Source organism: Crinia signifera, chromosome 2 (genome assembly GCF_055691185.1).
Source record: "Crinia signifera chromosome 2, ASM5569118v1, whole genome shotgun sequence".
Lineage (NCBI taxonomy): Eukaryota > Metazoa > Chordata > Amphibia > Anura > Myobatrachidae > Crinia > Crinia signifera.
In genome coordinates, this window is record NC_139218.1 from 390,154,478 (window position 1) to 390,171,345 (window position 16,868).

At 46.7% G+C, this 16,868-nt stretch overlaps 1 protein-coding gene across 6 annotated transcripts in view; it reads right to left on the reverse strand.

Annotated features, from left to right (window-relative positions):
- LOC146058210 (uncharacterized) overlaps positions 1 to 16,868 on the reverse strand; it is a 110,418-nt gene that overhangs the window by 52,034 nt on the left and 41,516 nt on the right. The window contains exons 1-6 of one of the 6 annotated variants that reach the window (XM_083170337.1): positions 4,663 to 4,822; positions 2,987 to 3,129; positions 2,579 to 2,764; positions 2,190 to 2,301; positions 1,698 to 1,798; positions 1,510 to 1,582 (exon numbers count right to left, since the gene is read on the reverse strand). The exons of 4 other annotated variants lie outside the window; for them this stretch is intronic. In XM_083170337.1, coding sequence (XP_083026463.1) covers positions 1,510 to 1,582; positions 1,698 to 1,798; positions 2,190 to 2,301; positions 2,579 to 2,764; positions 2,987 to 3,106 — 592 coding nt within the window. In that variant the 5' untranslated portion in view covers positions 3,107 to 3,129; positions 4,663 to 4,822. Of the gene's footprint in view, positions 1 to 1,509; positions 1,583 to 1,697; positions 1,799 to 2,189; positions 2,302 to 2,578; positions 2,765 to 2,986; positions 3,130 to 4,662; positions 4,823 to 16,868 lie in introns of those variants that run through there. One more of the 6 variants, XM_083170338.1, reaches the window with a different exon arrangement.

Consider the following 16,868-nt stretch of genomic DNA (forward strand, 5'->3'; position numbering starts at 1 on the left):
AGCATTACATTACAGTTTGTATAGTTATTCTATGTACAGCCCGGAGAGTACAGAGGGGTCTCACAGGGGTCTGCGGGATTTCTAGCGCTGCACCCACCTGCGGGTAATGGGTACAAAGCATTACATTACAGTAAGTATAGTTATTCTATATACAGCCTGGAGAGTACAGAGGGGTCTCACAGGGGTCTGCGGGATTTCTAGCGCTGCGCCCACCTGTGGGGAATGGGTACAGAATATTACAGTAAGTATAGTTATACTATATACAGCCCGGAGAGTACAGAGGGGTCTCACAGGGGTCTGCAGGATCTCTAGCACTGTGCAGCCACCTGCGGGGAATGGGTACAGAGCATTACATTACAGTAGGTATAGTTATTCTATATACAGCCCGGAGAGTACAGAGGGGTCTCACAGGGGTCTGCGGGATTTCTAGCGCTGCGCCCACATGCGGGGAATGGGTACAGAACATTACATTACAGTAGGTATAGTTATTCTATGTACAGCCCGGAGAGTACAGAGGGGTCTCACAGGAGTCTGCGGGATTTCTAGCGCTGCGCCAACCTGCAGGGAATGGGAACAGAGCATTACATTACAGTATGTATAGTTATTCTATATACAGCCCGGAGAGTACAGAGGGGTCTCACAGGGGTCTGCGGGATAACTAGCGCTGCGCCCACCTGCGGGGAATGGGTAAAGAGCATTACATTACAGTAGGTATAGTTATTCTATATACAGCCCGGAGAGTACAGAGGGGTCTCACAGGGGTCTGCGGGATTTCTAGCGCTGCGCCCACCTGCGGGGAATGGGAACAGAGCATTACATTACAGTAGGTATAGTTATTCTATATACAGCCCGGAGAGTAAAGAGGGGTCTCACAGGGGTCTGCGCCCACCTGCTTTAATTGCATTCATAGAAATTCTTAAAGACAACTGCTTGGCTGTGTTTATTTTACAGACACGAGAATACTCCCCTGGGCTGCATTCAAAATAACAATTGCTTGTCCAGAGACCCCATTGTAGGTGCCAGAGTCATTAACATATCAATTCCTATCTGAGACTCTCCCAAGGGTAAGTTGTTCCCAAATGTACCAACTTATCCATTAAAAAAAAAAAAAAAAAATATAAAAAAAAAATCGCTGATGATCTACAAGTTAATCACATTGGATGTGTCTCCAATCACACACAGGCCCTTATTCAGATCTGATCGCAGTACAAAATTTGATCTCAAAATGGGCAACACCACGTGCACTGCAGGTGGGGCAGATGTAATAGGTGCAGAGAGTTAAATTTGGGTGGGGTGTGTTGAAACTGAAATCTAAATTGCAGTGTAAAAATAATGCAGCCAGAGTTTACCCTGCACGGAAACAAAATATCTTACACAGATCATGTTACATCTGCCCCACCTGCAGTGCATATGGTTTTACCCATTTTGAGAACAAATTTGTACTGCGATCAGAACTGAATAAGGGCCACAATGTATTGGTCATGTGACCCAATCCCGCTGCTGTCTCACCTGAGCTGCTAGGAACAGGGACCTGCTCCTCTTCCATACGCTGCTGGTGATACATCCTGTGTCCAGGCTCATCCTGTCATACAAGGACAGAGATATTATTACACCGAGCGTCTATACCAGAAGGATACACAGGATAAGGATATGACAGTAACATAATACAGAAGAGATAATGTAGCCAGTCCCGCTACCTGATCATCCTCTATGAGAATACAGTCCTCTTCCTTTATATGATGCCGGGAATACAGAGGGGTCTCACATCGTCCTGGGGGGCTTCTAGAGCTACACTCACCTGCGGGGAGAACAGACAATGACAGCCATATAGCAATGCTTAGTAATAACAGCAGCACATATCACTGCACAGGACCTGGCACTAGGTGTCGGGAGTAACAGCCCTGCACTGTGACGTGTATCTGGGTGGGATGTCACCTCCCGAGGGTCATCATGACCAGTGACACTGGGGGAAGAAGGTGTCATCCAACCTTCCACCAGCCCCAACGTCCGATAGATGGTGGTCAGATGTCAGCAGGAATTGGCAGTCGCTTTGGACCCACATGCAAAGTGATGGAGGCCAATTAGGGCCAATCTACAGCGATCAGTAACAGCCAATCACCCGGGAGAGGGGAGGAGAGAAGTTACTGGATGGTGCAGGAGACACACCCCCGAGACAGACGTCCTCTTACCCACTGAGTCAGGCAGCTGCGGAGGCGCCATTACATCGTCCTTGTGTCCGCCTGAATAGTCCCACTCTGTCACGGAGACCGAGACCTCCATATCCTTACACTTCCCAGGCACCTGCAGCATAGGAGAGCTGGTTACATGACTTACCCACACACCTAGGAGTACCGTGTAATACATTCCCCTGCAGGGCACTATGGGAGACGATGGGTCAGGGATCAATTACAGAGTGCGCCCCGACCAATCACCAGGGGTCCAGTGATTTATCAGTATTGTTACACTATAGCATAACATAAATCAGTTATTAAACACCTTTATAGCACTTATTCTATAACAACAAACCTCAGTGTTCTCCCTAGAAATATACAGCTATATGTACAATAAGAGCGCTCACCTCTTCGGTCTTTCTGTGATATACCTCAGCAGGTGTCAGGATACTCCCATCACGCTTCCACTTCTCTTTTGGTGCACGAGGCGGAGCCTCTATGTTTGGGCTCTGGGTGTGACTGCTTCTGTCTGGCACACTACGGCCGCTGATATCTGTCACCTGGTCCCCCGACTTTCTCACAACAATGAAATCCTATGAGAGCACCAATATGTAAGACGCTGCCCTATGTATATAATACAGTAATCTCCCCACATACAGTAATCCCAGTTGTATATAGCAGCTCTGCACCATCTCTGTGTAACAAAGGCTGCACTGTATATATGGCTGTAACCATAAGAGGCAGGAGACACACACAGAGGGCACCTGCCTGCTCCTACCCACAATTCCTGGCGGCCACTGCTCAGCGCCTCTCACCTCTCTGGTCAGCAGACTGATAATCTCCATGGTGAGGCTCAGCAGCTTGTCTATGATCAGGTCTTTGTTCCTGTCAGTCAGTAGCGAGTGCCGGATATGTTCCAGGACCAGGACCTCCATGGTTGGTCTTCAGGTGACGTCTCCTGAGGGAAGGAATAAAATTCAATCTGTAATGTAAGGATTATGGGATTTCCCCTCAATTTTTTGAAGCACGAGAGGGGACATGGTCTGGTGTCAGGAGGTGTGACACTGGCAGGTATTCAATGCTGTGGGCGAGCGGCGACAGCGAGCAGGGCTTCCTGCTCGCTGTCACCACTCACCCTGTCAATATTCAATGCACTGATTTTTGGAGCGAGGGGGAATTGGCATATGCGGCTCCAGAAGTACCGAGACTCGCGGCTATATACAGCGAGTTTTCTGCATTAACCGTGGGTCTCGCTGTTTTGGGGAATTCTCGCCGTCCTGTGACGGCGAGGATTTCCCCAGAACGTTGAATGGAGCGAGCTGCCGGCGCGGGGGTTAAACAGCGAGGATCGCTGGTTTTCTGCAATCCTCGCTGTTTAACCCCCTCACCGAACACATTGAATACCTGCCTTTGTCGGAAACAATGTCACAACCCTGCTCCTATTTTGTCACACTGGGGGCAGGCACAATGCTCCAGGTATTGCCAGCCTGCCCCCATGGATTCCGGGCTCACGTACATATTGCATTTTAATACTTTTTACATCCAATATGTAAATACATACCCACATACAGGCATAACAATATCTAACCCAGTTATGGCTAACCTTGACACTCCATTTGATGTTGAACTACACATCCCAGCATGCCCTGCTATAGTTTTGGGTACTTATGTAATATATGGACTCCCGTTTTTCTTATGAGACCGCGTCCGCTCGCCACACTATATAAAATCAACTCCATGCGTAGTTGGATAGTAGGGGTATGAAAAAATGGGGTGCATTTAACATGGGAGTCCAGATAATACATAAGTACCTAGTTTTGCTATTTGGCTATGCCAACTGCTGCAGGGCTTGCTGGGATATGTAGTTCAACAGCAGCTGGAGCGTCAAGGTTAGCCATCACTGGTCTAACCTCCAGTAATAGATAAAAAAGGAAGGCGATAACACATCAGCCAACCAGCTCCTAACTGCCTAGTTCAGACGCAGTTTTAAAAAGTGGTTTATCGCTTCACCAGGCTTAATACATCTGCCCCTAGGTCATTCTGTGCACTCTCCTCCGATGCATCCCAGTGCTCCTGATGTTAATGATCAGCATCGCCGCAGCTTCCAGAGGTGATCTGGGGCTGACCACACATGTGCTCTCAGGGGCTCAGAAAGTGGGGTCTCCCTGCCCCCCCTGTTGTGTGGGTTTCAGTGCCACTCCAGTGCCATTGGCTGCACCCCTGTCCCGAGGGGGTTAATAACACTGCTGCAGCCACCACAAAGGGTCATTCTGTATGTAACATATGTGTAATTGCCTTAGCTTGATGTGTGAATAGGCGTAACACTTTGACATATGAAATATACCTAAATAAGTAATAGATCTGGTCCCATTTATTATAGTGAATGAGCATTATTTATATGCAGACCAGAGATGTCATTGCTATTAGTATCTCTTCTCTGAGCAGTGTTAGCAGATGGCGGAGTCACCAGGGTCCAGTATCCGGGTATTACCTGAGACTGCTGCTCTCCGGGTCACTATTTGGCTCAGGGCGCTGCGCTGTCGGTCTGCCGGTAACACTGCCCGCTATATCCGGCCTATGTGATGGGGAAACGGAGCTTCCGGTATCCATTCACTCGGTGATCGGCAGGCTTCGTCTGGGGACTTCATCACGATTGCGCTTGATTCCTCAGGTCTGGCACATAGATCCCATTCATAGAGTCCTAAAGTTCCGCCTCTGTGAGGATGCGGCGGCCATCTTTAAAGCTGGCTTAATGGTTAGCTCCGATGGCTGTGCCCTTTCTCTTCATAATTCAAGCTATCAGCAAAGTAGATAGTGGGGCGGGTGCTGCATATGCTAAGAGTCCGTTGATGGACAGGATGTTTTCTAGACATGACATTATTGTTGATTGTTGATATATGCCTTATTGAGGCTATGGCGGCCATCTTTGGTGCTGATACAGCTTCATATTGGAGTACAAACTACTTCATAGTTGACTACCCTCCTGCATTCTGCAAGACTGTATTTTGTGAATAGTCTATGCACAAAATACATGGAAACACACAACCCAAACCACATATCTAAAATATAAAAGATGTGTAGGTGATAACATGGTATGATCTAATATTACAGAGTAAATGTGCGATTTTAACCCATTGGCCCAATAATCAGTGTGAAAAGTGCCATATCTCAAGTGTTTTACTTCCAGATCAAAAATGATGCGTGGGGCCGTGAGCATCGCATCAGATCCGGAGATCGCCATGGCTGCCACAAGAATTTATTGGATCCGGAGGCAATAAATATATTTTTTTTAACAGTTTTTTATATTGCGCAGCATATTCCGTTGCACTTTACAAATTGGAGACAGAGATACTACAACACACTGGGTATTTACAGATAGTCAAAAAGATAGGAGGGCCCTGCTCACAAGCTTACAATCTATAGATAAATGGCATTGCATATGATACATCTCATGCAAAGGCAGCACGTGTGATCCTGACTCCCAGCATGCTCAGCGGCTTCCAGACAGGCAGTCGCCGAGGTATCGCTTTATAGGCTGCATGCGATACCTCCGCTTAGTCATACCTCCCAACATTGGTGGTAGTGGAGGAGGGACACAGGCATGCAACGAAGGATAGGGGTCATGGCTTCCCCTCAGGGAGCTTGCCTATGTGGCTTCCCCTTAGGGAGCATGGGCATACCTCCCAACTTTTATGATGAAGAAATAGGGACACTCGCGCGGCGCGTCCGAAAAGGGGGGGGGGGGGTGGCGTATGCAAATGAGGGCACGGCTTATGCTAATTAGCCGCAACCTCATTTTCATACGAGAATAGACGCTGTGCGCGTGCGCACAGCGTCTATTCTATTAGATTGGGGGGTCTCCCAACTGCCACCCCCCGCAGCGGGACAATGCCTGCCGCGGGTGGGACAGCGGGACAGGACCCGAAAATCGGGACTGTCCCGCTGTAATCGTGACAGTTGGAAGGTATGCATGGCCTATGCCAGTGGGAATCCTGCGAGGCCATGCCCTCCGGTTTAAACCGCTGTTGGGGGCATGTTCAGCACCGTGAGAGCTGCTGGCCATGTCCCACCTCCTTTCTGCTGTGAATAGACACTGTGCGTATGTGCACAGCATCTCTTCCCTGCTGCTAAGCAAAGCTGCATCATTTGAGTCCCGCTCCCTCCCCAAAGAGCCACGAATGACAGAATTTGTTTCAGCGGCTCCAGGGGTATGCGGGGCTACAGACTTGCCCATCTTCCCTGTACATGTGTACTAACCCTTTCTTAAACATATCATTTGAGTCTGGCATTACAACCTTCTATAGCAGAGTATTCCATATGTTACTGCCCTTACTGTGAAGAAACCTTTTCTACGCTGGGTGTGAAACCTTAGGCGGTGACCGTGTGTCCTGTGTAAAATGTTCCTTTGAAAGTTCTCTTTATTGACCCTTAATGTTTTTGTATAGTGTAATCCAGGCATGTCCAACCTGCGGCCCTCCAGCTTTTGTGAAACTACACATCCCAGCATGCCGTGCCTTGCCCTAGTTTAAGCATTCCCTAATAGCAAAACTATTTCAAGATATGCTGGTACTTGTAGTTTCACAACAGCTGGAGGGCCGCAGGTTGGACATGCCTGGTGTAATCATATGTTGTCTTAGACGCCTCTTTTCTAATGTAACCATCCCTATCCTGGCTAGCCTTTCCTCGTAACCCATTGTAACCATCCCTATCCTGGCTAGCCTTTCATCATAACCCAATGTGACCATACCTAACCTGGCTACCCTTTCCTCATAACCCAATGTAACCATCCCTAACCTGGCTAGCCTTTCCTCATATCCCAATGAAACCACACCTATCCTGGCTAGCCTTTCCTCATAGCCCAATGTAACCATCCCTAACCTGGCTAGCCTTTCCTCATAACCCAATGTAACCATCCCTAACCTGGCTAGCCTTTCCTCATAGCCCAATGTAACCATCCCTAACCTGGCTAGCCTTTCCTCATAACCCAATGTGACCATACCTAACCTGGCTAGCCTTTCCTTATAGCCCAATGTAGCCATACCTAACCTGGCTAGCCTTTCCTCATATCCCAATGTAACCACACCTAACCTGGCTAGCCTTTCCTCATAGCCCAATGTAACCATACCTAACCTGGCTAGCCTGTCCTTATACCCCAATGTAACCACCCCTAACCTGGCTAGCCTTTCCTCATAACCCAATGTAACCATCCCTAACCTGGCTAGCCTTTCCTCATAGCCCAATGTAACCATACCTAACCTGGCTAGCCTTTCCTCATAACCCAATGTAACCATACCTAACCTGGCTAGCCTTTCCTTATAACCCAATGTGACCATACCTAACCTGGCTAGCCTTTCCTTATAGCCCAATGTAGCCATACCTAACCTGGCTAGCCTTTCCTCATATCCCAATGTAACCACACCTAACCTGGCTAGCCTTTCCTCATAGCCCAATGTAACCATACCTAACCTGGCTAGCCTTTCCTCATAGCTCAATGTAACCATACCTAACCTGGCTAGCCTTTCCTCATAGCCCAATGTAACCATCCCTAACCTGGCTAGCTTTTCCTCATAACCCAATGTAACCATCCCTAACCTGGCTTGCCTTTCCTCATAACCCAATGTAACCACACCTAACCTGGCTAGATTTTCCTTATAGCCCAATGTAACCATCCCTAACCTGGCTAGCCTTCCTCATACCCCAATGTAACCATCCATGACCTGGCCTGCATTTCCTCATAACCCATTGTAACCATACCTCTGGCTAGCCTTTAGTCATAGCCCAATGTAACCACACCTAACCTGGCTAGCCTTTCCTCATAGCCCAATGTAACCATACCTAACCTGGCTAGCCTTTCCTCATACCACAATGTAACCATCCCTAACCTGGCTAGCCTTTCCTCATACCACAATGTAACCATCCCTGACCTGGCCTGCATTTCCTCATAACCCATTGTAACCATAGCTCTGGCTAGCCTTTACTCATATCCCAATGTAACCACACCTAACCTGGTTAGCCTTTCCTCATAGCCCAATGTAACCATCGCTAACCTGTCTAGCCTTTCCTCATCACCCAATGTAACCATACCTAACCTGGCTAGCCTTTCCTCATAGCCCAATGTAACCATCCCTAACCTGGCTAGCTTTTCCTCATAACCCAATGTAACCATCCCTAACCTGGCTTGCCTTTCCTCATAACCCAATGTAACCACACCTAACCTGGCTAGCTTTTCCTTATAGCCCAATGTAACCATCCCTAACCTGGCTAGCCTTCCTCATATCCCAATGTAACCACACCTAACCTGGCTAGCCTTTCCTCATACCCCAATGTAACCATCCATGACCTGGCCTGCATTTCCTCATAACCCATTGTAACCATACCTCTGGCTAGCCTTTAGTCATAGCCCAATGTAACCACACCTAACCTGGCTAGCCTTTCCTCATAGCCCAATGTAACCATACCTAACCTGGCTAGCCTTTACTCATATCCCAATGTAACCACACCTAACCTGGCTAGCCTTTCCTCATAGCCCAATGCAACCATATCTAACCTGGCTAGCCTTTCCTCATAGCCCAATGTAACCATAGCTAACCTGTCTAGCCTTTCCTCATATTCCAATACATCCATCTATAACCTGGCTAGCCTTTCCTCATATCCTAATATAACCACACCTAACCTGTCTAGCCTTTCCTCATACCACAATGTAACCATCCCTGACCTGGCCTGCATTTCCTTATAACCCATTGTAACCATACCTCTGGCTAGCCTTTACTCATATCCCAATGTAACCACACCTAACCTGGTTAGCCTTTCATCATAGCCCAATGTAACCATCGCTAACCTGTCTAGCCTTTCCTCATCACCCAATGTAACCATACCTAACCTGGCTAGCCTTTCCTCATAGCCCAATGTAACCATCCCTAACCTGGCTAGCTTTTCCTCATAACCCAATGTAACCATCCCTAACCTGGCTTGCCTTTCCTCATAACCCAATGTAACCACACCTAACCTGGCTAGCTTTTCCTTATAGCCCAATGTAACCATCCCTAACCTGGCTAGCCTTCCTCATATCCCAATGTAACCACACCTAACCTGGCTAGCCTTTCCTCATACCCCAATGTAACCATCCATGACCTGGCCTGAATTTCCTCATAACCCATTGTAACCATACCTCTGGCTAGCCTTTAGTCATAGCCCAATGTAACCACACCTAACCTGGCTAGCCTTTCCTCATAGCCCAATGTAACCATACCTAACCTGGCTAGCCTTTCCTCATAGCCCAATGTAACCACACCTAACCTGGCTAGCCTTTCCTCATAGCCCAATGCAACCATATCTAACCTGGCTAGCCTTTCCTCATAGCCCAATGTAACCATAGCTAACCAGTCTAGCCTTTCCTCATATTCCAATACATCCATCTATAACCTGGCTAGCCTTTCCTCATATCCTAATATAACCACACCTAACCTGGCTAGCCTTTCCTCATACCACAATGTAACCATCCCTGACCTGGCCTGCATTTCCTCTAAACCCATTGTAATCATACCTCTGGCTAGCCTTTACTCATATCCCAATGTAACCACACCTAACCTGGTTAGCCTTTCCACATAGTCCAATGTAACCATCGCTAACCTGTCTAGCCTTTCCTCATCACCCAATGTAACCATACCTAACCTGGCTAGCCTTTCCTCATCACCCAATGTAACCATACCTAACCTGGCTAGCCTTTCCACATAGTCCAATGTAACCATCCCTAGCCTGGCTAGCCTTCCCTCATAGCCCAAAGTAACCATTCCTAGCCTGGCTAGCCTTTCCACATAACCCAATGTAACCATCCCTAACCTGGCTAGCCTTTCCTCATAACCCAATGTAACCATCCCTAGCCTGGCTAGCCTTCCCTCATAGCCCAAAGTAACCATTCCTAGCCTGGCTAGCCTTTCCTCATAGCCCAATGTAACCATCCCTAACCTGGCTAGCCTTTCCTCATAACCCAATGTAACCATCCCTAACCTGGCTAGCCTTTCCTCATAACCCAATGTGACCATACCTAACCTGGATAGCCTTTCCTTATAGCCCAATGTAGCCATACCTAACCTGGCTAGCCTTTCCTCATATCCCAATGTAACCACACCTAACCTGGCTAGCCTTTCCTCATAGCCCAATGTAACCATACCTAACCTTGCTAGCCTTTCCTCATAACCCAATGTAACCATACCTAACCTGGCTAGCCTTTCCTCATAGCTCAATGTAACCATCCCTAACCTGGCTAGCTTTTCCTCATAACCCAATGTAACCATCCCTAACCTGGCTTGCCTTTCCTCTTAACCCAATGTAACCACACCTAACCTGGCTAGCCTTTCCTTATAGCCCAATGTAACCATCCCTAACCTGGCTAGCCTTCCTCATATCCCAATGTAACCACACCTAACCTTGCTAGCCTTTCCTCATACCCCAATGTAACCATCCATGACCTGGCCTGCATTTCTTCATAACCCATTGTAACCATACCTCTGGCTAGCCTTTAGTCATAGCCCAATGTAACCACACCTAACCTGGCTAGCCTTTCCTCATAGCCCAATGTAACCATACCTAACCTGGCTAGCCTTTCCTCATAGCCCAATGCAACCATATCTAACCTGTCTAGCCTTTCCTCATATTCCAATACAACCATCTCTAACCTGGCTAGCCTTTCCTCATATCCTAATATAACCTCACCTAACCTGGCTAGCCTTTCCTCATACCACAATGTAACCATCCCTGACCTGGCCTGCATTTCCTCATAACCCATTGTAACCATACCTCTGGCTAGCCTTTACTCATATCCCAATGTAACCACACCTAACCTGGCTAGCCTTTCCTCATAGCCCAATGTAACCATATCTAACCTGGTTAGCCTTTCCTCATAGCCCAATGTAACCATCGCTAACCTGTCTAGCCTTTCCTCATCACCCAATGTAACCATATCTAACCTGGCTAGCCTTTCCACATAGTCCAATGTAACCATCCCTAGCCTGGCTAGCCTTCCCTCATAGCCCAAAGTAACCATTCCTAGCCTGGCTAGCCTTTCCACATAACCCAATGTAACCATCCCTAACCTGGCTAGCCTTTCCTCATAACCCAATGTAACCATCCCTAGCCTGGCTAGCCTTTCCTCATAGCCCAAAGTAACCATTCCTAGCCTGGCTAGCCTTTCCTCATTGCCCAATGTAACCACACCTAACCTGGCTAGCCTTTCCTCATAACCCAATGTAACCATCCCTAACCTGGCTAGCCTTTCCTCATAACCCAATGTAACCATCCCTAACCTGGCTAGCCTTTCCTCATAACCCAATGTAACCATCCCTAACCTGGCTAGCCTTTCCTCATAACCCAATGTAACCATCCCTAACCTGGCTAGCCTTTCCTCATAGCCCAAAGTAACCATTCCTAGCCTGGCTAGCCTTTCTTCATAGCCCAATGTAACCACCCCTAACCTGGCTAGCCTTTCCTCATAGCCCAATGTAACCACCCCTAACCTGGCTAGCCTTTCCACATAGCCCAATGTAACCATCCCTAACCTGGCTAGCCTTTCCTCATAGCCCAATGTAACCATACCTAACCTTGCTAGCCTTTCCTCATAACCCAATGTAACCATCCCTAACCTGGCTAGCCTTTCCTCATAACCCAATGTAACCATCCCTAACCTGGCTAGCCTTTCCTCATAGCCCAAAGTAACCATTCCTAGCCTGGCTAGCCTTTCCTCATAGCCCAATGTAACCACCCCTAACCTGGCTAGCCTTTCCTCATAGCCCAATGTAACCACCCCTAACCTGGCTAGCCTTTCCACATAGCCCAAAGTAACCATTCCTAGCCTGGCTAGCCTTTCCTCATAGCCCAATGTAACCACCCCTAACCTGGCTAGCCTTTCCTCATAGCCCAATGTAACCACCCCTAACCTGGCTAGCCTTTCCACATAGCCCAATGTAACCATAGCTAACCTGGCTAGCCTTAGGATTTCTAAAGCATTCACCAAAGTCGGTGAGGTGCATACACATAAAGGTTCCTTTTACTTTCTCTCCAGCTGTAAATGGAAGTGAACACCCACATCCTGATGCAATCCCCCTTAAAGGTAGAACCCTCACCTGGGACTAGGTATAACCATTCACATGAAGGTATCTTTATCACAGGTCAAGGATTTTACATTTGCTCCATTTCCTCAGTCATGTGTCACATATATTCACTTAATGAAGTAGAAGTAAAAAATGAAAGTTTTTATTCCATGTGCCAAGCCATTTCTTTCAATAAATCCATGATAAGTATCAAGACCGTATGAAAAAAATATCAGGACCATATTAAAAAAATATATAATTTATTCCATATTGCAAAAGGGTAAAAAAAAAATAAGTAAAAAGACATTATGGATAGAACGAGAATATATTACCATTCAACAACCTGCAATAGCAATAATATATGTATTTCAGAAAATACATAAAAATAAGGAAAAAACCCTTGCCACCCCATTGTGGCAGGGACCAATTTTGTGTTGTTGGATTTTTCACCCTATGTAGACCATCTGTTACAGCCTCCAGTAAAAATTAATAACTTATATCTTAAGGATACTATTGCCGTTATTAGGGAATTACATCAAGTTGAGTGGAAATCAACATATAAACTGGTTAAAACTAAAGTGACATCACTTTACATCATTAATAGCTTTGTATTGGAAGTGATTGACTTAATATTACAAAAACAACTATTTTGGTTTGAGGACACATTTTAATTACAACTTATTGGTACTGCCATGGGAACCAGGATAGTCCCAAGCTACAAACCACTAAGGAAACTGGGACAATTTAAAATCCTTGGCCTGTGAACGGTTATACCTTGTCCCAGGTGAGTATTCTATCTATGGGGGGGGGGGGATCTCAGCAGTGTGTGGGTCACTATATTTAAAAAATACAATTACAGCCAGAGTGAATAAAAAAAAAACTTTATATGCATGCATCTTACTGAAATTAGGTGAATGTGACAGGAAACCTGATTATTATACATAAAGTGTCCAAATATGGAAATAATAGATGTTTTCTGTTCTCTCTCTCTGAATAGTGCTTTCAGAAGGAAAATGTAATGGAGGAAGATCTGTAAAAAGGTCCAGAATTTGCGATCACGGACCACTCAGCTGGGATAAATCTGGTATGGAGAGGAGTGGTGTTCATGAGTGGGGATTGAGATGCAGTCCAGAAAGTACAGGTTTCTTTGATGTACTATTATTAATGCACATTTTTACAAAATCCCACAGTCCCTTGTGCAATTCCAAGTCCAGCATTTAGTGGGAAAAGAAGTCTGTCTTCAATTTGTATACAATTCTTGTTATATATGTGACGTGCAGTTTATTTACCCAGGTCGGTGTGAACCTTCTTATGCCGACCAAGATTTGAGCTATCTGAAAAGCAGCGTCCGCACTGAGAACACACATATGGCTTCTCCCCGGTGTGGATGCGCTGGTGCTTCACAAGGTCGGGATTCTGGACAAAGCATTTGCCGCATTCTGTGCACTTAAATGGCCTCTCGCCAGAGTGAATCTGCAGATGCTTAGTAAGGCCGTATCTGCTGGGAAAACGTCTCCCACACTCTAGGCATGAAAAAGGCCTCTCCCCAGTGTGTGTCCTCTTATGTGCCAGGAGACGTGACCTATGAGGAAAGGATTTTCTGCAGTAAGAGCAGTGAAACCGTTTGTCCTCGGTGTGGCATCGCTGGTGGGCGGTAAGAGCCAGTTTGGAGGTGAATGGCACTCCGCAGACCGAGCACCTATACAGATTACTGGCGCTATGCGTTTGCTGATGGGTGACGAGGGCTGAATGATTAGGGAAACATTGCTGACACTCCGAGCACTGATGCGTCATCTCAGGATAGTGTGAGGAGGCGTGCGGACCTGTTGGGGACAAAAGCACTGAGATAAACCCTCTGGCACATCAATGGATGGATTAAGCTATCACGTGTTAAACTATACATAATTATTTATATGGAGATAGTAGTTTTAGGGAGCGCCCTGTTAGAAAACAATACCTTATTATTTTTTCACCAGAATTATGGGCCTTATTCTAGTTCACTCATTCTGACAAAATCCTTCTTAGATGGACAAAACCATGTGCACTGCAGGGGAGCAGATATAAAAGGTACAGAGAGAATTAGATTTGGGTGAGTTATTTTGTTTCTGTGCAGGGTAAATACTGGCTGCTTTATTTTAACACTGCAATATAGATCTCGCTTTGAAGTAAAACCCCACCCAAATCTAATTCTCTCTGCACAAGTAACATCTGCCCCACCTGCAGTGCACATGGTTTTGTCCATCTAAGAAGGATTTTGTCAGAAAGAGTGAACTAGAATAAGGCCCGATATGACAAAAGGTCAGTATTGAATGACCAGGTCTATCTCTGAATAACTCCAAAATAAAATATAAGGAATCCATCATTTAGGAGCGATTTTAAAATGATGAAATTCATATTTTGTCTAAAATCCAAAATAGTACATAAAACAACATGTTTACAGCATAACAAATAGCAATATGTATGCACTTTTTTGTCCTCTTTAGGGTGCGTGAGCCTATTGATAACTACCTTTACCTGCAGAGATTCCAAAAGCAAATCACTCGCGTTTCATCAAATGTGACTTCTACAGGGGGTCTATTAATACTTATACATATGTACACAACACAGACATCAGGTTTTATATTAGTCCAGTAATTCCCACATAGCACTGGAGTCTAGCTGCAGGTTTAAAAGAAGTGTAATGACCAATATAGTACGCTTTACAAAGAAACCACTTATTATTTCCGGGTTTGGTTGTATATTGGTCAAATAAATTTCTCTGTTTCTAACTGGATTCCAATTTAACCTAACATCACTCCTTGGGTGAGACATATTAGAATCAGGCCCATTACGCAGACTGTGCAGATGAGCAACGAGCGGTGTGCTTGTTGTAACATGGGTACAGCAAGTTTTTTGAATGCTGCGCTAGCTCGCGAGCTATTCAGAGCACATGGTCTGGCAGCCAATCAGGAGCGGCAGTGGTGGCTCTTGATTGACTGCCGAGCCACAATCTCCAATTGGCTTGCGAGCCGGCGCTGCATTTGAAATAGCCGCGGACCTGCTCTGAGCCTCTGATACAGCCGTGTCTATGATACGGCTGTATTGGTGTTACATTGCTCGACTGAGCATTGTAATCCCCTGTGGAAATGAGCATTGTAATCCTCCATGGCAATGAGCATTGTAATCTCCCTGGCATTGAGCAGGAACCCTCTGGAGCGAGCATGAAGACCCTGGCAATGAGCATGTAGGTAACTGACACTTATGTGGTATAATATGTAATAGGCATTACGGTGTGTGATATAATATGTAATGGGCATTTTGGCGTGTGGTTTAATATGTAATTTGTAAATCGAAATGTGCGGGCGGCATGGAGGGCCATGGGGTGGCAGGCCATTTGCATATGAGAATGCCCAGCGTTTCATTCAACATTCACATGAGAACACTGGGCGTTCTCATGGAAATGCCCCAATGACGCGGTTGCGGGGTGCGGCCAACTGACATCACTGCCCACTTCCTCCCAAGGCTCCATGCATATGTAAGTGGCTTGAGTCACTTTTATATGCGTGAACTTTCGCCATCATTCGATGGTCACCAACCGTCAAATGATGTGGGTGGATCCCACTAGGCTGCGTAACATCCATTCGCAGGCCCTGAGAGGGAATCGCCCTTGCGAATGGGTGGAGGCCAGGCCACCATTCGCAAGGCGGTGTTTGGTGGACTCGCAAGGCTTCAAATTAATTGGCAGGACTACACTTAATAAATTAGCACTGCCAATAATAATAACAACAGTATTAATAATTATTTTATTGTGATACCGGATGGTATAATATTGTTATTTTATGTGTTTATATGTGATTTGTGTCCTTTTAATTCAGGGGTGGGGAACCTCCGGCCCGCGGGCCGGATACGGCCCCCGCACCCAGTATGTCCGGCCCGCCCGCCTGCCTATATTACAGCCGCCCGACCGCCTGCCTATATTACAGAAGTATCATCCGCCCGGCCGCCTATATTTCATACAGCCGCCGGGGATGGCTGCTGCCGCCGGGGAGATGTGCATAAGACGCGCCCGCCAATCACTGCCGGCGCATCCCCTCCACAGCCACTGTGATTGGCGGGCACGTCTTCTACACATCTCCCCGACGGCAGCAGTAGCAGCCATCCCCGGCGCCTGGTATGTAATATAGGAGGGAGGGCGGGCAGGCGGATAATAATACATCAGTAATATAGGCGGGCGGGCGGCTGATACATCAGTTATATAGGCGGGCAGCTGATTAATCGGTAATATAGCCGGGCTGGTGGCGGGGGAAATGTGCAGAAGATGCGCCCGCCAATGCTGCTTCTCTCACCCTCCCTTCCCCTGTGACTGACACATCCAGGGGTTGTCATTTACCCCTGGATTCACCCCCAAACAGGTTAATGTGATTATATCTGATTCTCATAAATCAGACATAATCACATTAACCTGTTTGGGGGTGACACCCCCCTTCCTCCACACTGTCACTTTTTATGGTGTCGCTGCCCATGTGTATTATGCCCACATGTATATGCCAGTGCCCTGTGTATAATGCCCACATGTATATGCCACATCCAGTGTGTATAATGCCCACATGTATATGCCGCTGCCCTGTGTATA